Raw genomic sequence first — 24,492 nt, 5'->3', positions numbered from 1 at the left:
AGAGTACTGTATAACTTTAGCATATTTCAAACCTTTTAATACCATGACACTCTTTTTCCATGTAATGTATTAATGTATCATGAGACACTAATGTTTGCAGGATGCAGTTTGGGGAAAACTGCTACTAACACAACATTTTAAAATTCACTCTAAGATGTTGCTGATATTAGCTCCTTATTGAAAAGGAGACAAGAAGAAACAGAGAAAAGGGGGGAGGCCAGGGGCTTGAAGGATAAACCTTATAAACCTCACAATTATTCAGTGAATTGCTCATTCACCCCATTGTCTAGAAAGAGAAAGCCAAAACCCAGTTGAGTTCTTCTTTTGATAACAGATTTCTCTCCATTTTTGTTATTGTTAGAAATATTACTGGATCATATAGGTTAAAAGTCAGGCTAAAAAAGAATCTTCTCATAATCCAAATAATTATTTTAAAAAGAAAACAATTCAGGATAAACTAAACATTTCCCCAGAATATGATCTCTGATAGCTCCTTTTACTTTACTTTTAACTTGCTATTTGCTAGAGTTCATGTGGAGAGGAACTTTACTGAAAGAGAACAAACATAATTAACTAGAACACTAGATAATGCAACACATGGTTCTGATGTATGAAAACATGTAGGAAGAAAAGCAGGAGGGGAGCTGGTCTGAACTTTTACCAAAATATTAACAATTTTTGCTATTCTGTTTTCTAAAATGGCAACACCCACACTCTCAAGTATCTTTCCATTCAGACATTCCGAGTCCTGAAAATAAGTGATTTAGTTGTGTGTTTGCCTCGGAGAGCAGCCTACAGGTCTATTAGGCCACATGCGAAAACCTCAGCCTCAGAGGGCTGAATACAAACAGAACAGAAGACAAGGGTAAAAACAGAGCACTCCGGTTTAGTGCCTCTGCTCAACTCCTACATCCACTTTCAAATTCATATGCTGCATTCACAGCTATTTTCTAGGCGATGCCAAGAATTTATTCTCACTTCTTTTTAAAAAATATTTCAAAATTAATTTATCAGAATTACTTGTAGGAAGTAATAACATTATAAAATTATTGTTAATTTAACTGCCAGGAAAAAAGCCAACTTTATCTAAGTATTTATAAATCAATACTATGGACTTGGAACATAAACTGACTTGTCATTACATGAGCACCCAAAATGAGGACTAGAAAACTTCAAAAGTAAACCACATTACAAGTAAAATGACTGCTAGATCAAGGTCAGTCTAAATAAAAGTTTATTCCCATAAGCATATACTCCAATATTGTCTCCAGTTAAAATGGATAGTCTACATACTCTGAAAAGTGTCACTCTTCTAGAAAAACAGTATTTTCTTATAAGACCCACGATTCCTAACTGGATTTTTAAATTATTATTTAAGAAAGAGAAAGAAAAGTATTCTCAATTCTGATTTTATCTAATGAGAGATAAGACCTCATTTACAGAAACTTATTTTCTGAAATTCTTAAAAACCTTGGCATACGAGAAAGTACCCCACGAGATCACCTAGTGCTCTATCCTTATATGTTTGGAGCTCAATCTTTGGGGAAAATATATTTTTTTAAATAACAGAAATAAGGTTACACTTGCCAAGACAGAATTCTTTTCAAAAATAATTTTTAACACTAATGATAAAATTTTAACAAAATAATTTCAAAAATCATAACTTAGTATAATGGCAACTTACATTAGAATTTTCACTAAAAATATGAATTTCCTGACATTCTTCCTTGTGAATAACCAGTTTGCTGTCATTCAGAGAACACAGATTGGAGCGGGAATAAGGAAGAGGAAGGAACTAGAAGAAATCCTCCTTAGGGATACATTTTTAAAGTGCCCACAGTGGTTTCTGGCACATATCTTATCAGAGCTGAATTCCTCTACCTAGTGTTTGTGGAGTGTCCAGAGAAAACTAACAAGTGTTATTAAGGTGCTATGAAATGGATAAATCTTATAAGGCATGTTTTTTTTTTTTATTCTGGGATTTACTTATTTATTATTTTGCCTAAAGGAAAGAAAATAAGTAGCAATAACTTTTTTTTTTTTTTTTTCTTTTTTCATTTTTCTGAAGCTTGGAAACAGGGAGAGACAGTCAGACAGACTCCCGCATGCGCCCGACCGGGATCCACCCGGCACGCCCACCAGGGGCGACGCTCTGCCCACCAGGGGGCGATGCTCTGCCCATCCTGGGCGTCGCCATGTTGCGACCAGAGCCACTCTAGCGCCTGAGGCATAGGCCACAGAGCCATCCCCAGCGCCCGGGCCATCTTTGCTCCAATGGAGCCTTGGCTGCGGGAGGGGAAGAGAGAGACAGAGAGGAAAGCGCGGCGGAGGGGTGGAGAAGCAAATGGGCGCTTCTCCTGTGTGCCCTGGCCGGGAATCGAACCCGGGTCCTCCGCACGCTAGGCCGACGCTCTACCGCTGAGCCAACCGGCCAGGGAGCAATAACTTTTTAACAAACATTTACCATTTGCAATTAAATAAGAAATTATGTGAGAAAAGTGTTAAAATTAAAACAAGGATTACACATATATGCCAGAAAAAAATTTTTTTTTTTTAAGTGAGAGGAAGCTGGATAGAGAGACAGACTCCCTCATGCTCCCCAACCAGGATACACCTGGCAACCCCATCTGGGGCCAATACTTGAATCATCCGAGCTATTTCTAGCACCTGAGGCTGATGCACTCCGAACAACCGATCTATCCTCAGTGCCTGCGGCTATACTTGGACCAACCGAGACACTGGCTGCAAGAGGGGAACAGAAAGAGAAGAGAGGAAGGGGAAGAAAAGCAGATGGTCACTTCTCATGTGTACCATGACTGGGAATCGACCCTGGGACGTCCATATGCCGAGCTGACACTCTATCCACTGAACCACCCAGCCAGGGCCCAGAAAACCTTCTTAATGATCTCACTTCACATAATCTTAGAATGTGTTTTCAAGAAATTATAGTGTCATCATTTTTAAAACATCTAAGCAATGAAATAAGAACTTAACATCATGTATTATTAAGACATTGACCTGCCTGAAGATATAAGGCTGGATTAGACAATCTCTTATTCTTTCTATCCTCTTAATTCTAAAGAAAGCAGTTAGTCAATCAGTTTCCTATCTGAAGACATTGGTGCCTGCCATCTCCAGGAGAAAGAAATAAGATAGTAAGCAGGCAGTATAATAAATTTCTCCAGGATCTCTGATTATATTTGTATGTATAGATGTGTAGACATATGTACATATATAGATTCAGAAATATACTTGAACTTAAACACAATAATATTCTCTCTCTCAACCATACCTGCACACTTGTACACATACATGCATTTACTATTGTGGTAGAATACCCTACGAATCCTCCAAGATTTGTATTGTTTTATTCATTCAATAAATATTTTTTGAAAACTTGCTATATGCCATAAGAGTGAAGGTGATCAGCCTACCTGTTGTCCTCAAAGTAAAAAGGTTTTTGAACAAGTTAGAGATGACTGGTGGGGGTCAGAGAAGAGACTGGAGCATGGAGGAGGGAGCAGACTGTTCCATGGCGGTGGGGACCAGGCAGGAGCAGAGGGGAGAAGTCATAAAGGCTCAACAGAGGAGGTGAGGAAGGACAGAGGCCCTAAAGGATGGCAGGGTGTTTGCCTAGCTGACAGAGCTGGAGGGGGTTCCAAGCACTATGTGAAAGGGAACAGAGGCCTTTAGCAGCTAGGATTTTGGGACCCAGTGTGGGTTATTGTGATTGATGTATGGCTGAAGATGTGTGCATGTGGTGAGAGCAGGTGACTGACAAAAAACCCAAGGAGGCTGGAAGAGATGGGGGAGGGATGCAGGGAAAGAGCACTGGTGGCCCTGTTTTTGGTCAAGGTTCTTTGGTTGTAAAAGAAATGTACCTCAAGATGACGTGGGCTGTAATGGGGAGTTTAATGAGGCAACAGAGCCAGCCAGGTTTGAATTATGGCTTTGCAACCCCATACGTGTGACCTTGGACAAGTTACTTACCATCTCTGTGCCTCAGGTTTCTTATCTACAAAATGCAGATAATTATACTAGGATTTCTGTTACAATCAAAAGAGTTAATACCTACAACACACCTGATAATAGCAAATGCTTGACAAATGTTAGCTACTTTTATTTTTGTTTCTCAGAATCCAAGGATATCTGAACCTGGTGGAAATGAAACCTGAAGAGCAGGAAAGCCCTGGTCCCTCAGGCAGCGCTGTCTCTCCCCCTCTCTGGGCAGGACGTTCTCTGAATCCTTGTGGAGGGTGGCCGCCTGGAGCTCCCAAATGTCTACTTGCATGTGCTCTAATACAGCTCATAAACATCTGGACCGAGACTGTTGAGTCCTCATTCTGCATTCCTGTACTAATATGTTAGATTGACTCAGCTTTGCTTGTGAATCTCATGGTCTAAACTGAGGCCAAGAGGTTAGGGTTAAAACATGTCACTGGCCTATCCCTTTAATGGCAAGAAGGAGGACAGAAGAGTAATTTATCTTTTTTTGTTTGTTTTTGTGACAAAGAGAGGGACAGACAGACAGAAAGGGAGAGAGATGAGAAGCATCAATTCTTTGTTGCAGTACCTTAGTTGTTCATTGATTGATTTCTCATATGTGCCTTGACCTGGCACTACAGCAGACCAAGTGACCCCTTGTTCAAACCAGCGACCTTGGGCTCAAGCTGGTGAGCCTTGCCCAAACCAGATGAGACCGCGCTCAAGCTAGCATCCTTGGAGTTTCGAACCTGAGTCCTCTGTGTCCCAGACTGACGCTCTATCTACTGCACCACCACCTGGTCAGGCTTATTTATCTTGATTTCTAAATTTAACCACATTCAGGTCTGAGCCATATAATAGGCTAAGCAATTTAGGTCTTCAGAGGTTTCAGAGTCACTGATGAAGACTTAAGAAATGTGGTGGTTCTGTTGCTTTGCATTGGAACGTTTTTCCCCGCTAATTTGTTCAGCCCTAACTCATTTTAAGAATCTGGGAAGTGCCAAATGTCCCTACACTAAAGTAAATGCAATAATCCATAATGGAATATTATTTAGCTATAGAAAGGAATGACATATTGTTACATGCTACAACATGGATTAACTTTGAAAACATTATGCTAACTAAAAGAAACGAGGCACAAAATGCCACATATTGCATGACTATATATTTACACGAAATGTCCAAAGTAGGCAAATCCATAGAAATCAGATTACTGATTGCTCGGGACTGAGGGGAGAGGGATTAGGGAGTGACTGCCAGTAAATTTGGGATTTCTTTTGGAGAAGAGTAACTGTTCTGGGATTAGATATTAGTGTTGTTTCCACAAACCTGTGAATATACTGGAAATCACTAAAATGTAAACTTTAACATGATAAATTTTATGGTATGTGAATTGTACACTTTTAAAGGGGTATCTGAGAACTGAATAGTCCTCATGCTTACATTATGTTGTGATGAGCCACCACTTCTCATTCTAAGCCTTGTTCCCTTACTTACACTTTGGGACAGCAGCTGAACCAGCCTCTGCCAAAGGTCCATTCTGCTCTAAATTCTATGGGCACATTGCTTCCCCCACCAACTGAAAATCAACATCCCTCTTTCAATCCTCTGCCACTGGAGCCATCTTCTCATTTTGTTTCCCATCTCAAACAAATTATGTCATTTAATCTACCCAACATGTGAATAATTATGTCATTAATCTACCCAACAACTCTGTGAACCAGGCACCACTGTTGGTATCCTCCCCTTACAGATGCAGTCACTGAGGCTAGGAGAGGAAAGCAGGCGGCCCCAGTCAGCAAGGACAGGGCCAGGCGTATCCTCCCCTTACAGATGCAGTCACTGAGGCTAGGACAGGAAAGCAGGCGGCCCCAGTCAGCAAGGACAGGGCCAGGCGTATCCTCCCCTTACAGATGCAGTCACTGAGGCTAGGACAGGAAAGCAGGCGGCCCCAGTCAGCAAGGACAGAGCCAGGCGTGAAACCTGAGCTGCCTTCCTCCACTCACTCCACTTGGCCCAAATCTCATGCCCCTCAACATCTGCTTTAGCAATTTGACTGATTAATTCAACAGCTTTATATTCATCATGCCCACAACTCTTCTCCAGCTAGTTATTTAGGAACTGGGGAATATCCCTGAGTTCTTTGTCATGTCTGACACAACCAAGATAATGCTATTTCTTAATGAAGATAATGCTGGCATATCCAAATAAAATGAATAAACACTTAATTTAGGTTAATTCCCTGTAAATAAGATAAGTTAATGTAAATTTCATCTCTTGTCAGCTCTGCTCCTTGTATCACTGACTAGATTAATTTTTTAAATTAACCTAGAGTCTACTTGGTATAGATCATTTACCATATCCAATAAAAGGTCATGCCTTTGAATCCCTCAATATGTTTAAAATTGCTCAAGCATCTTAAAAAACATTTCTTTGTAAGGAGACAGTCAAAATAATTTAACAAGATCCTTCTAAGTAATTTAGCTTAATTTAGACTAGTAAATAAATACCACTACTATACAGGACCCAATACTAAAGTTGTTAGTGGCTACCCCTCCTTTACAGAATTTATGCCCTAAATATGTACATATATTCATATCACAAGTATATGTCTCTTAGACACCTAAGATTGAACTGCAGCTCATACCAGGGATGTGGGGGTCCTTGTGATAATTAGCAAAGTTGTAAAAGGTTCTTCTTACTTTTAAAGTGAAGTATAACCAAAAGGTAGCTTTAAATAGGTACTATATTTTTTATTTTTGTGGCAATTAAAAAGTAGTAGAAAAAAACTTTCATTCTGGCAATGAAACATTACATACTATCGAAATCTATTGGTAAAGTACCCATTTCTATTAACTAGTGACCAATAGAATATTTAGTAAAATTTGTTGTCTTTTCTAAAACATTTAAATAATTTTTGTAAACATATTCCACTCAAAATTAGCATATCAAATCAAATGGGAAAGTCAGATTATTAAGTTCAAAAAATTCTAATATTATGCTTTAAATGTAATATTGAAAAAATTACATTTTTGTTAGTCACTTAATCACTATTTAAAATATATGATTAACTGAATGCTTAGGAGAAAAGACTAGGAAGAAAACAATTGGATCTATTCACAATACTTTCCCCCCAAATTTGGATTTCATCAAATCCTGCCATTTTAAGAGTTCTATAACTTAACAAATAATTGAATCAAGGATACCTAATTATTACAGAAAAAAATTAATGAAACATTGGAAATTACAAAAGATAAAGCAAAAAAAAAAACAAAACCCTGCTAAAATGTCTGCTGTATTAGCTGAGCAAAATCATCCAGAAATTGCAAAGCACAAAAGTTTAATTTATGCAAGGTCTAACAATTTGAAGTGTGACTGCTACTAATCAAACCTCAGGTTTTAGAGCCAAAATACCAAGTATGTAGTAAAATGCTTTTAGAACCAGGATACTAAATATTGAGTAAAATGCATTCCAGCCACTGGAAAAGGAACAATGTTGTATAAAAGAATATTCAAATATCCCTTTATTGAGCAACCATAATGAGCCTTGAAGATTTACATGATTGAACTGGAATTCACTGCGAAAGACGAGAGGGAAACATTTTTTTCTGGGATGCACAAAAAGATATTCATAATTAAACATCACACTTCCCTAGGGCAGCATGTTTTCTTATATTGACAAGTAAAATGAGGTATTTCAAATCACACATTGCTGGCATACAGTCATCTTTTGCATAACTATTGTTTTAATGTATTTCTGGTTTGGCATTTGGCTGTATTTGGTCAGTGAGGCATGCATTTTAAAGAATGTTGGTTTTGCATAAAAGGCTGGTTATGTTACTGGAATTACATTTACACAACAGTATTTTAAGAATACTTATGGCCTTATTTTGGATGTTCATACACTTATTTCATATGCAAAGGAGAGTGGCTAAAACTTCAGTGTAATTAGAACATTAACATTAAGTGAAAAACACTTTCAGAAGCACCTTTTTAGACTCAGCCCCATGCTTTACTTCGCCTTATTTGTCATAGCTACTTAAACACATTCATATCACACACTAATCCCACCATGTGTTGGGAAAATGCCAAACAAATTATGTTTGCTTAACATTCCATTAAAGTCAGAGCCTAATGATAGATTATATATCCAGTAACTCTTTTGTTCTAGATCAAAGAATGCCACATTATTTCAGCCTGATCCTACTGTAACTACCAAACTACCAAAAAACAGCAATTCTTTGACATTTTACCTTCTTAAGAGTTTCCTCTATTCTCACCTGCACCCTAATCAAATTACATCTTCTCATTTTGTTCTTAAATTGTAAAGAATGTTAAACTTAAATCAAATACCAAAAAATTAATGTGCTTTTGCTCCAAAAAGTTACCATGTATTTAAAAAGACATTTATCTAGTTTAAAAAAAGCATTAATTATAAAGATTCACTCTGTTTAACAATAGTCAAGTATTTATTAAATTTTGTTTTTAAGGTAATTTATCACTATCCCATAAAATATACATACAATTATTTATATCTTATTGAAACTTTAAAAAGGCCTTATGTATCAATCCATCCATGAAATAATCACGTTCTACAAAAATGCCAAGTAACTAGTGAAAGGTCTGAGCAGATTCTCATAGAGGTCTAACTACTATCAGTGAGCCTCCTGGTCAGAAGCCTCTTCCTACCATCAACCTAATGACACAGGGTTGAGAGAGATGGGGAGATGATTTGCAATTTAAGCTAATCAAAATTCATTCTAGGCCCTGGCTAGTTTGATCAGTGGATAGAGTGTCAGTCCAGCATGCAGATGTTCAGGGTTCGATTCCTATTAGGGTACACATGAGAGGTGACCATCTGCTTCTCTCCCCCTCCCTCTTCCCTTTCTCTCCCTCATCCCCTCTCTGCAGTCAGTGGCTCAACTGGTTTGAGTGTCAGCTCTGGGCGCTGAGGATCGCTCAGCTGGTCTGAGCGCATCAGCCTCAGGCGCCAAAAATAGCTCGGTTGATTCAAGCATCAGCCCAAGATGGGGTTGCTGGGTGGATCCCAGTCAGGGCACATGTGGGAGTCTGTCCCACTATCTCTCCTCCTCTCACTTAAAAAAATATAGATTCCAATTCGAGTGAAACTGCCTTTCCAGCTTTCAAAGTCACCACAGACAATGTCTTAAAGCCTGGATGTCCTAAATAACTTCTAACAATTTCATTCTTAGGTTTATGTTTGGCTCACTAGCTAAAATATGCCCTTTCAAAATGTGTTTATAATATATTTATGAACACTATTTAATGATTTTTCTCATTTGAAGCTTCTGTCTTGGCAAATGACAGTTACTTCATTCAGCCAAGTCTTCTCAAATCATCAGGATCTGTAAACTCCAGATTACTTCCACTGCAGAACAATTTCTGCCCCCAAAGAAAGTATATACAAGAACTGGACTAAAAAAAATCAGCTTTTCTGGTTATCAAGACTCACAATTTTGAAAACTAGTTTTACTGAGTGTTTTCTAGGTACTAGGGCTTAATATAAGTCAACTCCTTTAATCCTCATGACTACTCAATACCTGTTGGGCAAACAAGTATGTTACAAGTGTGTAAAGCTAGCTCACTTGTACTTTGCCTGATTGGTGCATGAGCACGGGGCAGCTCCATGTGTATAGTCTATGTAAGGCTGCAAGTGCTTGCCCTCAGAAAAACAGATTGTAAATTGACGATTTCCTGCTGCCACTGAGAGGAGCCACTGTTTGCCAGAGAAGGGGTTTTCCCCCAGGCCTGATTTGCTTGGGAGTCCTGAGAGAGAGAGAAGCGGTTTTCCTTGCCTGCTTGCTCCTCCATCATTGCGAGACTCTAATAAACGGAATGGGCCACCATCCTCTGGGTCCACAGTTCCTTTACCATCTGCCCTAATCCAATGGCAACCTCATGGCCTCAACCACCAGCCTTTCAACACCTTATAAAGCAGGTTCCATCACCATCATCTTTTTATAGATGAGGAAATTAAGCTTAGAGAAATTAAGCAATTTGGCTAAGGCAGATGGCCAAAACAAGGGAGAGGTCTGTGTGACGTCTCAGCCTGAACCTTCACTCCTCCACACGCAACTCCTTACTACTAGTGCCGCCTCCGCCCGGACTCCGCAGGCCGTCATGTCAGAACCTCACACCACGTAACAGTCTTTCTGCGTCTATTCTACCCAGCAGTTTGTTCTCCATGCTGACCCCAGAGTTATCTTTTTTAAATGGAAAGCTGTTCAAGTCACTCCTCAGCCTAAAGTCCTCCATGGCTTCCCCATCTCAAAGTACTGAATACTCTGGCTCTGGTCTCCTACCCAGCCTTATCGGTTCCCTCTTGGTGCCAGATCCAGTCCCTCTAAGTTCCTTTCAATTCCTAGAACATAGCCAATCCTGTTCGACCCTGGGACCTCTGCATTGACTGTTCCCTTCAGGTATGCTTTGCACTACCTTCCACAGACCTTTAGCTAACTGAGTCCTACTTCACATCAGCTCAATACCACTTCCTCAGGAAAGCCTTTCCTAACTACATCCCACTTAGCCCAGATTTAATCCAGTTTCTCTCATACCCTTTCCCAGTACTCAGTGCTTCTCCTAGCTGGTTAGCCCTTAGCAAGATTTATATAAATTACATAGTTTTATGGCTATTTAAATAATGTCTGTCTCTCCCATTTAATTAATGTAGATGAGTGGTTCTCAAACTTTAATATGCATCAAAATACCTTGAGTGCTTATGAAAAAACTGACCACTGGGTCCCAGTGGGTCTGGCTCATTAAGTCCACAGTAAGGCCTGGAATTCGCTATTGACAAGTTCCCAGTGATGATGACGTTGCTGGACATGGACTAACACAAGTACAGTCCTCAGCCCAGAAAGCTATTAGAACCACCCGGGAACTTTAAAAATTACCAGTGCCCAAGCCCTGCTCCCAAAGGTTTTGATTTCAACCCAGTACGTCTTAGCCTAAATATTTATTCCTTTTCTTTTAACATTTTTTATTGAATTTACTGGGATGACATTGGTTCATAAAACCATACAACTTTCAAATGTACAACTCAACAACCCATCTGCCCACCTCACTGTGTCCCCTCCACCCTATACCTTTATAGCAATGTCTCTTTCTGTCCCCGTCCCCCACCCTTTGCCCACCTCCACCTAACACCCAACCCCTTTCCCTCTGGCTATTACCATGCTGTTGTCTTTGTCTAATATTGCATTCTTATACAAAAAAATATTTATCTAAAATTCAAATTTAACTGAATATCTTGTAAATGTTCATTTACTAAATCTGGCAGCCCGACTAGTAGGCCCTGTTGTAACATGTAGTATGTTATATACTATATTATGTACCTATATAATTATAATTGACCTTTCACCTTGTAGGGCACAGAAAGAGTGGGGCTCAGAGAGTGAAATATTGGAACCTAGGGGGAATATTTCTCTTAAGGATTAGATCTTAGAAGTAGTTACCAACAGACTACTATAAGGAATCTTTTAAAAACAGGGCAAATTCTCAATGTTAAATAACTTAACATTTTGCTTAAATGACTTCCAGGCTTCTTTAAGACCTAAGGCTGTGACTCTCATCTGGGCCAGCAGTGACAGTATAGCATCAACAATATTACTCTGACGACAAGCAGGAAGTCATCTTGGTACAGCCAGTCCTGGGACTAGACATAGAGGAGGTAGTTTTTCATGCATCAAAAGTATTAGAAATTACTTATTTAATAAATACCCCAGAAAAGATAAAACTTTGAACACATTGCCACCTTTGATAATGCAATTCTTTCTTCTCACATCAATGGAGGAAGTCCTGTGTGGTTTTCCAATTTTAGAGTAAGTTCAGTGATTTCATGTCTAACATAAACTGATATATTAAATTTGCATTTTTGATGCTTAAAAGGGTCCATTAATTCCAGCTTGATATGGTTACTTCATTATGGGTAAAGCAGAAATTTCCAAATTGAAAAATCAGTGACCATCATGTAGCCTTTTGCTTCTCCATATAAATAACGTTCTAGGCCTCTGATTTAAGGACAAAGACTCCATATAAGTGCCTTAAATATTAAATCACCTTCTTTGATGAATACTCATGGAATTCAATCATTTAAGCAATTATTACTCTTCCACATGTAGTACTGAATGCTTACTTGCCAAACTTAACATGGTACTTTTCACCTACTCCAGGATTTTAAGAACTGTTTATAAAAATAGGATACTGAATAATTCCATGGGCATCGGAGTGAACGCCAATTATAGCAACCTAAATGACAGGACCGGAAGCTGACCTGAACCCACAGCAACAAGAGGAGAATGGAAGAGAGATCTAAATGGTCACGCAAGTTCACAGCTGGCTACACAACTTATTTCAAGCCACCCAACTTCAAAAGCAAACACACAAACATTACTTCAGATTATTTTTCTCTGACATAATAAAAGTCTAATATTTTAAAACAGATATTTCAAAAATCAGACCTAAAACTGTATGAAATATTGACAATTATTGATTTATGTCAGGGTAGCTTACCAAATCCAAAGGCATTGGAACCTCCAATGCTCTGTGAAGCCTGAACACCAGTAGATGTGTATAGTCCTGTCACCAGCAAGCCATCAAAAAAGGTGCTTGTTGAAATCGTCACTGAAATAGAGGGGGGGAGGGGAGAGAAAAAACAATCAGAATGAGATACATTTCAGAAGTGTTAAACATTGTCAAAATTTGTATCCTGTTGCTAGTTAGTATTTTTTTACATGAATTACAAATTACAGAAGAGCAAAAAGGAGCTCCAAACTGCAATGTCTATAATTGCTAGTCCTAAATGTAATACATCAGTCCTATCTTTCTGCATTCATGTGCACTTTCCCTAGCTATGAGCAAAATCATCTGAAAATAATTAGAGTATTGAATAGCTAGTAACCCCACCTCCACCACCACCCCTGAAGGCAGTCAAAGGCATTGCTGGAGTTTTGACATTGTAATGAAACATTTCTTTTAAAGTATTCCATACTGTGGGAAACAATCTTATATCGGCCAAAAAAAGAACAGTAAAATGTACTGTATTTCTTATTGTGAGTCTACATTTCATAGATGAGTCCCCTGAAGTGTTTTGACAAAAGCAGAGTAATGTTCATGAAGAGAGTCCGCCTTTTTCCTATGAGAACAAGACAGGGTGACTGCTGCATGCCTTAAGTCTTAGACCAAAGTCTAAAAGATGAGTCCAAATGGTTTCATAACCAGAATGTCAGGATGTTCCTGGGAAGAAAAAAGGTATGAATTAAATGTATCTGTAAGTTACTCACACTTATATTTTTAAAACTGTATCTTAGTTACCACCCAAAAAATTGATCATAACTTGCTCCTTGACATAATATTTTCTCCTGCATTGGTTTTATAAGCTCAAAATGCCATTTGTAGAAAGCAGCTGGGAGAAGGTAATATTTTGGTATCACATGGTACAAGGCTATCACAGTGCTTGGTGGCAGTAAGAACAGTCACATCAACCTTCATGAGAATGTTGAAGTTAAGCTCCTAAAAAATCTAGTAAGTAGAACTGAATGGTCTGAAACATTCATATTACAAAGCATAAAACAAGACACACATGTCATTAGAATAGGCTGGCATCATGCGATCTCCTAAATGGCATTGGATGTTGCAGTAGATCACCTTCATTTCACTTAATAACAACTAGTATTTTGAGTACTGGCATGTAAACTGCATGTAAACCACTCGGCTGGGCACTGAGCTAAGTATTTAACATGTCTTATTTCATTTTATTATTAAGACATCTCTATAAAGGGATACTATTGTTATACCCAGGATACAAATGAAGAATTTGTGGCACAAAACAATTAAGAACCTGTCCAGAACCATCTGATACCATCTAAAAACTTCTGAGGCTCCTCTTCCAGATCCCAAAGTGGCCAAGAGGCCGGGGCCAAACCCTTATTTAATAATAACCTGTTCCCAGGTTATTTACACTCATGGGTAATATTTGAAGAAAAGGAAAGTGACAGCTGCAGGAGTCGGTGTCGCTGTGGTTAGAGAGAAACAGGACCAACGGCAGCCAGGGTGACCCTCAGGCCACAGTGGACAGAGCCCTAGGCTGGGTGTGGTGACTGCACACTGGGCACTCACCTGCTGCTGCTGCTCTTGAGCAAAACCGCCTCATCTCTCAGAGCCACACTCCCCTGAGCCCCTGCTTTGTTTACCTCAGACCCCCACTGTTTCTACTGATGCCTCCGTCCTTTCTTTGGTTCAGTGATTAATCTTGACTGCGGTAAAAAGAGCTTAAATGGCTCTGTGCCCATCTTGGGGGGTCAGAATTAAATTACCCCCTGCTAAATTGACTATACTAACCGCTGGACTCTAGTGCTGTGTCTCAGGTCATCCTTCGCAGCAAACCAGACCAGCCTGCAGCTGCCTAGTATGGGCCCAGGAGGCCCTGTTTGTACCCACTCCACTCGGGTCCAGTGAGAGGACAGCCGCCCTGCACGAATGCACCCACACAGCTCCTGCGGACTACTCTCCATCTCTGTGCTTCCACTCGGGTTCCTATTTCCAACACTCTGGAAAGCTTAAGGGTTTTATGGATTTGCAAGTGAGGCAAACCTAAATTTGCATCATACCTTTCTCTGCCTCTGACCAGCATGTGACCTTGAGGCAAGTCTCAGACTCTTCATTTACAGCAGGGAAAATACTTTCAGGATTATTGTAAGAATGAAAAGAAATACATCTGTCACCTCTGTCAATCTGTTTATCTCCTTAGTTAGTACATTCTCATGAATATAGTAACTAATCAGTAGAAGTTAGCACCCTTTCCCTGCCTTCTCTGAGACCCTGCCTCTCCGCCCCGCTCCTCCCTTCCTGACTAGGAGCCCCCTCCGAGCTCCTGCACACAGCCAGTCCCTGCACTGCCCACGAGCTCCTGCACACAGCCAGTCCCTGCACTGCCCTCGAGCTCCTGCACACAGCCAGTCCCTGCACTGCCCACGAGCTCCTGCACACAGCCAGTCCCTGCACTGCCCTCGAGCTCCTGCACACAGCCAGTCCCTGCACTGCCCTCGAGCTCCTGCACACAGCCAGTCCCTGCACTGCCCACGAGCTCCTGCACACAGCCAGTCCCTGCACTGCCCACGAGCTCCTGCACACAGCCAGTCCCTGCACTGCCCTCGAGCTCCTGCACACAGCCAGTCCCTGCACTGCCCTCGAGCTCCTGCACACAGCCAGTCCCTGCACTGCCCTCGAGCTCCTGCACACAGCCAGTCCCTGCACTGCCCTCGAGCTCCTGCACACAGCCAGTCCCTGCACTGCCCTCGAGCTCCTGCACACAGCCAGTCCCTGCACTGCCCTCGAGCTCCTGCACACAGCCAGTCCCTGCACTGCCCTCGAGCTCCTGCACACAGCCAGTCCCTGCACTGCCCTCGAGCTCCTGCACACAGCCAGTCCCTGCACTGCCCACGAGCTCCTGCACACAGCCAGTCCCTGCACTGCCCTCGAGCTCCTGCGCACAGCCAGTCCCTGCACTGCCCTCGAGCTCCTGCGCACAGCCAGTCCCTGCACTGCCCTCGAGCTCCTGCGCACAGCCAGTCCCTGCACTGCCCTCGAGCTCCTGCGCACAGCCAGTCCCTGCACTGCCCACGAGCTCCTGCACACAGCCAGTCCCTGCACTGCCCTCGAGCTCCTGCACACAGCCAGTCCCTGCACTGCCCACGAGCTCCTGCACACAGCCAGTCCCTGCACTGCCCTCGAGCTCCTGCACACAGCCAGTCCCTGCACTGCCCTCGAGCTCCTGCACACAGCCAGTCCCTGCACTGCCCATGTTGGGGCCCTATCCCTGCTAGGACCCTCCAGCTACCACCCTTCCCGCTTCATTTCTGACCTCAGTCCCCTCCAAGACCAAGCTGTGACCTCAGCAGGCCCAAGACAAGTGGCATCCCTCTGCTTGTTAGTTTGACTCTCCATCTCCTCAGCGTCACGTCAAAACAGAACACTCTTGTGGAGGGCTGAGAAACACACATGGCAGCCTGGTCTTTCCTGAGAGTTACTCAGTTCTGGTCTCAAACAGCTATTCTCACTGCAAAACAAGACCCCTGCAATGTCTGCCATGCCACTCACTAAATTCAATTTACTGATAGCTTATTCATTTGTAGTGATGTTTCACCTGAGAAGAGATGTGCACGCAGGAAGCTGGCTGCATGGCCTGTAGCTCGTTTACGTACTGACCACAACCAGGTCTGCTGTGTCCTTAGATGTCCACCCAGACTATTAATACCTTGCCAGACCTCCCCTCTCACCTGCCACCCAGGGCACCTCCCAACTGAGAAGACGAAGCAATTTCTGAGCTTAACCCTCCACACACTGCAGTGCCTGCCTCAGACCAATGCTGCTCTTTACACAGGTCTCCGCGTGCTGACGCAGCAAGGTCTAGGGACAGCATTTCAGGAATGAGAAGATTGGACTGTATTGCCAATATTATCAATTTGCTATGTCAGATTGGGCAAGTTTTTCTCTCTGTTTGGTTCTTGTTGGGCAAATAAGTGTGTAAAATTTGTGTTACTTGATTTTGCTCACTTTTATTGTTAAAATGGCCGCTGCCCACGTGAAAAGGCTGATTACCTTCCTGCTTGGGAAGGGCCATTGTTATGCTAATGTCACTGAAGCAGAAAGGAGAGGAAGGAGGTCATGTTTCTGAGCAGGGAGGAAGTGTGCTGAGGAGAAGCAGGCAAGATGGCAGGGTGCTGAAGGAGAAGCCAGTTTGTGCAGAGAGTAAGAAGCCATGTTGGCAAATGGGGAACCAGAGGTGATTTAGACTGGTGGGGGGGACTTTGATTCTAGGAAAACCGGGAGAAAGTCAGTGGCTTTGGAAGCCCTGAATGGAAAGGGAAGTGTTTTCCCGCTGTGTGTATTTATGCGCCCTCCAGTTGCGAGGCTAGAATAAAGGTATGGCCCACCAGTTTTCGGCTCTGCAGTTTCATTACCGTCTGTCTGAATTAAATGGTCACCTGCATGTGAACGGCCACGATGGCGGCAATGGCTGCAACTACTGGCCACACAGTTCTATTGGTAGCGGTGGTATTATCAGGTAACCTCATGGCTAGGTGGGCTTGAATATGTGAGAGATAATTTCTAAACACTGTCTTAGAAAAAATTGTTACTTAGAAAAATACGTATTAATCTTAGAGTCTCTTTGCTTTTTAAATAGCATTCATAAGCTGACTATTCCCATATTTCAATCCCCCATCCAGATCTCTTTATATGTCTTTATATATACTTCAAACATACACCAAGCTGCGCCTCGACATCTCAGCCTCAACGTAACTGAACTGAACACCCACCCCTGCCCTCCAACCCACTCCTGCTGTGGCCTTCCCCAGCTCAGCTGATGGCAGCACCATCTTTCTTCCTGTGCAGGCTGAAAACTGGAGCCAACTCTGGAATCACCTCCCACACCCTGAATCTAGTCCATCAAACAATCCTGTTGGCTCTGCCTTTAGATCATATCCAGAACTCTCACCACTTACACCCTGTTCTGAGCTACCAACATCTCTCCCATGGATAGTGCCGGTCAACCTGGTCCCTACCGCCCACTAGTGGGCGGTCCAGCTTTCATGGTGGGCTAATTGCAGTGCTGTTTGGTTGCGAGGTAGGGACCAGGTTGACCAGCACTGCAAAAGTGGGCGGTTTTTATAAAAAGTTTGAAGACCCCTTACAACTTTCCAGTATGCTAACCCAAATTCTCTGCAGTGGTCCTACGTGATCTGCCTCATCCCTTCTCCGTTCTCATCTTTTCCTGCTCTCCTGGCTCCCTCCGCTGAGCCAGCCAGCCCAAGGCATTGCTCAGCTGTGCCGGTCTGCACCAGTCCCTTCCTCTGCCTTGGACTCTCTTCCTTCAGACCCTTGAGGGCCAACCCCCTCACCTCTTTCAAGTCTTAGCTCAAATCTGCCTTAACCACACTATTTAGAATTGCAAATGAACCATCTCCCTGCCCCCACAATCCCAATGCCCCATGTTTGGTTTTACTTCCCTCCTTTTTTTCTGTAAGTAATTATTACCTTTAACACATTATAATCATTTACTTGCAATGGTTTTTGTTTTTATGTTTATTGTCAATCTCATTCTGAGAATGTAAACTCCAGCAAGGCAGGTATCTTAAGTGTCTGGAACAATTTCTGATACTTTAGGGTGTTCAATAAATATGTATTAAAATATTTATTAAGGAATAATTCATTCATACAAAAGTGGTACAAGGCTGTTATCTACAACTAGTTTCCAAAGGAAAATAGGTTGTGAATCCTAGACTTTATATGTTAGATGAATCCCACTTGGAAAAGCCACATGGAAAGAAAAGACAGAGGGAAGTTGACTATTTATATATTTAAAATATTTTCCATAGTGCAAGACAAGTCAATGCAGAGATGAAGACAGAGCCAAAGACATCTGCAAAAATGGCTGACCAGCCTCAGTATACATACATTCTCACATGCTGTGTCCTTACACAAATCATCCAAAGAAAAGATTCCTTGTTTGAAACTAACTAATTATAAATGATTTCTCTACTTGCTAGAGTTAAGAATTCAAAGTATTTTTTAACAAAAAAAATATATTTGCATTTGGAAAACTGCTATTCTCGACACTGTGGTACTTTTCCTCCTCTATACAGATATAATGCATAATCCATATGTGAGCTGGCAACAAGTATCTTTTTAAGAAAGAGGAAATGTTGCTCAGACTCCTGTGGGATACAAGACATAACTTTCTGATCACCAGATTGCCTTTTACTCAAGAAAAGAATCGATCCAATTTCTGTATTTCAGAAACGACTGACACAGCCTGGATGCCCTGCTAGTTTGTAGGAAACTTCACGATCTCTGGAGCACACATTTTTTTTAATGACTGTAGCACCAGCAGTGGATACATGAGCAATCCCAGCAAGATGCTGAAATTTTTCTTCCAAGCACATTTCAACTTTGAAACTGTCATGAGTAACCTTCTCTTTTCCCCTTTCTTTCCCTTTAACTAGTGCTTCCACTTATTGCTACTTGTGGCCTCCAGTTAGTCTGTCAGGGTTTCTTAAAGAAAAAGAAAAGGCCCAAAGAAACCTTTGTTTCAGGTTTTGAAGGCTGCTCTGGCTAGCTGTCCCTCTGTGCAATCTGCACCATGAGCTCCCACCACCAGTCCAGCTTCTGCATGGGGCCCCTCCCCTTACCATACTGTACATTCCTCAGTCCTTTCTGCCAAGCTCCACCTACCCCCTGACATGCACTAGTGCCACCCTTCCCATGTGCCCCAACTTGACTTTTTCCCCCTCTAATTCCACTGGGACTCATCCTTCAAGCCCTGTTTTAGTGTCTCTAGTCTTAGCTCATTACTTACATTCACAAACCTCTGCCACCCAGGCATTTGGAATAATCTTGAAATCAGAAGAGTGGTCTATGATAAGTTAAATCAACAGTTCAAATGCTACAGAAATGTTTACCTGAAATCTATGTACTCTTATTGATCAGTGTCACCCCATTAAATTTAATTTTCTAAATAAAATTTTAAAACAATTAAAAAATTAAAGGGATGGTTTACTCTACACAGTACTAATGTGGTTCATGACTGAAAAGAAAATTGAAGCTCATTTTTCTGAAATGAAATTATTTTAAATATGTACATGAACTAGAAGGGAAACTTACAACTTTCATGATTACCAGACTATGTGGCCCACTGAGGAAGCTGATTAAAGAAGACAGAGATATCTGTGTCTAGTATTTGAAATCAACTATACATGAATTATAAGATTTTGTGTGTATGTGTGTGTAGATAATAGATACCCGCCATTTGCAGAATGTAAAACACAAAGTCCTAATTCCTACTATAGATATTTTTTAAGTTTCTGATACTCTGACTCAAAATCTTATAATCCAAAACTGCAAAATTTTAAATGTTCCAAAGCTAATGTCATGTAAAACTGTTTCCTTTAAAATATATATTATGGCCCTGGCCGGTTGGCTCAGTGGTAGAGCGTCAGCCCAGTGTGTGGAAGTGCTGGGTTCAATACCTGGCCAGGGCACACAGGAGAAGCATCCATCTGCTTCTTCCCCCTTCCCCCTCTCCTTCCTCTTTATCTCTCTCTTCCCCTCCCGCAGCCATGGCTTGAATGGTTCAAGCAAAGTTGGCCCCAGGCACTGAGGATGGCTCCATGGTCTCACCTCAGGCAGTACTGCCAAGCAACAGAGCAGCGGCCCAGACAGGCAGACCATTACCTGGTAGGGAGCTGGCTGGGTGGATCCTGGTGGGGCATATACAGGATTCTGTCTCTGCCTCCTTGCCTTTCATTTAATAAAATATTTTTTTAAAATTTTACATCTTTTATATTTTTGCATTAAAATGCTATACAAAACGAATTAGTTATTTTAATTACAGAGAAAAAAGCAGTATCAATATTTTGGATTGTAACTAGAATTTTGAACTTGCCAGTACAGAAATAAAGAATGTATTTTATTACCTATATTCAGAAAGCAAATATGTCTCATCAGATCACATAACTCCCTTGTTCAACAAATATCTCTAGCTTCCCATCATATACAGATTAAAATCCTATTTCATCTCAGTTTCAAAGGCCTTCGAGTTGTGGCCAGAAATAATCTCTCCAGTCAAATTTCTCCATTTCACCTGAAAACACCTTTTCATCCAGTAAAACTAAACCATCTTTACTCCCCTATCTCCTTGCCTTTCTTTAAAAAGCACCCTCAATTTTGTGTCCCACTTATGTCTGGAATCATACAGTTCTTAGTTTTTTCTGATTTCCTTATTGCACTCAGTATAATGTTATCAAGGTCCATCAATGTTGTCGTAAATGATACTATGTCACTGTCATTGTATATGTCATTGTATATATGAACCACATCTTCTTTATCCAATCCTCTATTGAAGGGCACTTCGGTTGTTTCCATGTCTTGGGTGATGGGGTATACAGCATAATCAACTGTCCAAATGATGTATAGATGTTTTCTCTAAATCTATGTACTCTAGTTGACCAATGTCACCCTGATAAATTTAATTGTCTAAATAAAAATAATTAAAAATAAAAAGCTAAAAAAAAAGTACCCTTAACCAAAATGACTTCCCCTGCTTCCTTTTGTTAAAATCATACCCATTCTTCAGACACAGGCTCAAATGCCACCTCTCTCATAGTCTTTTCTGACCTCACCCTCCTCAGTGAACCCATAGCTTTCGGGGACTGGGAATACCTGCCACCTCCCTCAGAGGGGCGCAGAGGAGGAACTCAATCGTTTAATTCAACTGTACAGAAATATTGTTACAGCATAGAATAAAGTAAAAATAAACAACAACAACAAAAAAAAACCCTGAGAATATACAGTAGCCAAAATAAATAAAATTGTAAAATCTAACATCTCTTCCACACAAATAAAAGAACCAGTGTTATTCACAGAGATATATGAAAATGGAATTTTCTCCTAAAACAGAAAATGAAAACTAACCTCAAAAAATAAAAATTATAGTCAAGAAAATGTTGGCTGAATTTTACATTTAATCATAACAGTTTTTCTTTTGCATATATATACTTTGTGAGTGAATATACATACATATTTTATGTACATATCAAATTAATTTTCCAATAATTCTGTCACTAAGACACCTATCTCCTTATCCTCATTGTGAAGTTACTCTGCCATTTCCTCCAATAAAAATAAAAAAGAATCAAAAAGCTGAGAAGGTTGGACATATCTCTCCCATATCTGTGTTAAACTGGCAATGAGCTGAGCACCAGGAGTCTATGAATATGAATTGCTGGGCTGTGACAGCAGAATGAAAACATGATGTAGCGACACAATTCAATTCTTATCAGTGGCTCAGAGTGCCTCTGTCCTGAAATGACTAATTACAGAGTCAGTTATTATCTATTACAGCTTCTATTAACTGTCCCCAACAAGACCCCAATACCATTCTTGCAGAAAATCACTGTAAGATGAAAGTCTGGAAAAAAATATATTTAGGCATTTAATGCTGTTTGCATTTCATCCTAAAGCTTCTGGCCTGCAAATACTGTATGGCCCATTAAATTTTGATCACTTCAAGGATATTCCATTACCACTTTCCAGAAAAGGCCTTTAATACGTATAGGAAAGAAACATCTATGAAATGATGCTTCCATCTTTTTCAAGATGGCAAACATCAGAGGACAGCAAATTGCAAAAATGTTAAAATTATTAGTAATGATGCCCCAATTGCAGAGTTTCTATTTCTCAGTTTTATATATTTTGAAAATGAAAAGCACCAGCAGAACTAATACTGTCAATATTTTTTAAAATGCCACATTTTGCCTTATGAACAGAAACTCATTTGCCTTTTGAATACAGGACAGATTAAATAGCCTGAGGAACAAACATATTACTCTGAAAATGAAATAAACTGAGTTTTATTTGCTGCAAAATTTCATCAACATAGTGTGTTCAATGACTGATTCTTCTTTAAAGTGCTACTAGTTCTATGTATCAAATAGAGATCGCCTAAAAATACATTATAATTTACATTCAAAACCTCTATAAGAGCATGTCTCCTGAACCACTTCTCATTAAATATATTAATTCCATTATGACACAGTTTTATGTGGTTTTCAAATACGTATTGAACCAGACATTTCAATGATAACATACTCAAAACAACAACCACCAATTTAAAAAATCCAAGTAAATATAATATATAAAAGAAATGCCTGGAGGTCAAGATTCACTGAGGTAGGGTATTCATCTACAGCACTGAATCACAGACATTTAAAAAAATTAACCCAAGAATGAATGAACTCCAGGTGGCCTTTTATGAGGAGCGGAGGGTGATGACCCATGCTTTACCTATTTATTTTAACAACTACCCCAAAGGGGTCTAATGAGGAAGGAGAGGGCTGCTCACCTAGCACAGCCCCTGCCGGTCACTACGACTGCTCCATGAACAACACTCACCCCTTCCTGCTTCCCTGAGTCTTCCATGATGCCTGACCTAGGTCATCTCTAAGAGCTCTTTACCTTCAGATTTAACAAACACTTCCACAACGTAAGAGTAATAATAACAGCTAAACAATACTGTGTGTGTCTTTTGTAGGAGTTAACTTATTTAATTCTTTCAATATTCCTATGAAATAAGTACTATTTTTATACTCTTTTACCCATGAGAAAGCTGAAACAATGGGGGGTTGGATTAAGTACCTTGCCTTAAAGAGACAAAAGGTGGCTCTCAGAAATGGAAGCCATGCTCCTCATCCTAGACAGACTGCATTAAGGACAGCAGCCTCCATCATCTGGAAGTCCTGAGAGGGTGGGGGGCTGGGCCTTCCCTTGGAGGGCAGTGGTACAGTGGGACTTCCAAGTCCAACGTACATGGGTGTAGGCTCTTGGGAGTATGCCTCATAGGCTGCTCTGAAGAATACATTCAACCTGATGTCTGCTACACTGATATTATCACAGTCCTTTGTTATTGTTAATATTACTCTTCTTTTCCATTTTATACAAATTTGTACTGTTCTCCGGAGGACAATGAAGGCAGAAAGAATAACCTCCAGGGAGGACTAAAAGCAGAATGATGGAGGACTAAGCTGGAGATCAAAATAATGAGGTCAAAATAGCCCTGGATCAGTCCATCTCTGACAGATGGGGGGGATGCCCTGCAAAACACACCCACGTTTGTCTCCACCCGAAAGAAGAGGAACGACCGAGCACTATCTGGGAATTCTGACAGGTACAGGAGACCCGTTATATATGCAAAATTCAGTGATGTATTAAAGCATTTTCTAGGGTCTGTAAGAATACTCTCTGCTGCCTGGAACAGGGATCCAGCATTTCTGTGGAAGCCTATTATGATCTATTTATTACAGATTCCGAGATTCAAATGAACCACACATCCTCTCTAAGTCTTATCTTCCGGCACCACCCAGTAATAAAAGGAGAGCCACTGAGATTTTTTCCTTCTTTAAATTCTTCTCAGGAGATAAAACGATACAGTCAAATGTGTTTGTGAATTTATTATTTTAAAATTAAGCCCTTTGGAAGTAAGTTTAAGTGACATTGGTGAGTGCAAATTAAATCTTGCTGTTTCTTCACCTCTCCACATTGCCTTTCTCTATTCCCTGGGTCTCTCGCAAACACCCACACTTCCAGCATTTCTGAACACACTAATCTTTGGGGCAAAATCTCACATAATTTATTCAGGTGAAATTCCTTTTGGCGGTTTAAACACCTTTATCAAATAAGCACCTGAGATGAGACTCTAAATACTATTTTGATTGTCCAATTTCTGCCTAACATAAATCCCTTACTAGTGCTCTTGAAAACAAAGAAAAAAATGTAATTTAAAAATGTTCTACCCTACTTCTAGTCCCAATAGGAGTTTAAAAAGTAATAATCTTTCATACACTTTTGGTTTTCATAATGTAATTCTGAATTCTGTTTAAAAATTCCTACAAAAATGATAAAATTGTTTAGTTTCTAGAACCAAAAATATTTTTT

At 40.7% G+C, this 24,492-nt stretch overlaps 1 protein-coding gene across 2 annotated transcripts in view; it reads right to left on the bottom strand.

Annotated features, from left to right (window-relative positions):
• RELN (reelin) overlaps positions 1-24,492 on the bottom strand; it is a 649,217-nt gene that overhangs the window by 534,153 nt on the left and 90,572 nt on the right. For both annotated transcript variants that reach the window (XM_066354462.1, XM_066354463.1), the window contains exon 2: positions 12,517-12,627. In XM_066354462.1, the coding sequence (XP_066210559.1) occupies positions 12,517-12,627 (111 nt within the window). The remainder of the gene's footprint in view (positions 1-12,516; positions 12,628-24,492) is intronic.

Source organism: Saccopteryx leptura, chromosome 12 (genome assembly GCF_036850995.1).
Source record: "Saccopteryx leptura isolate mSacLep1 chromosome 12, mSacLep1_pri_phased_curated, whole genome shotgun sequence".
Classification (NCBI taxonomy): domain Eukaryota; kingdom Metazoa; phylum Chordata; class Mammalia; order Chiroptera; family Emballonuridae; genus Saccopteryx; species Saccopteryx leptura.
This window is presented reverse-complemented; position numbering and strand designations above follow the sequence as displayed.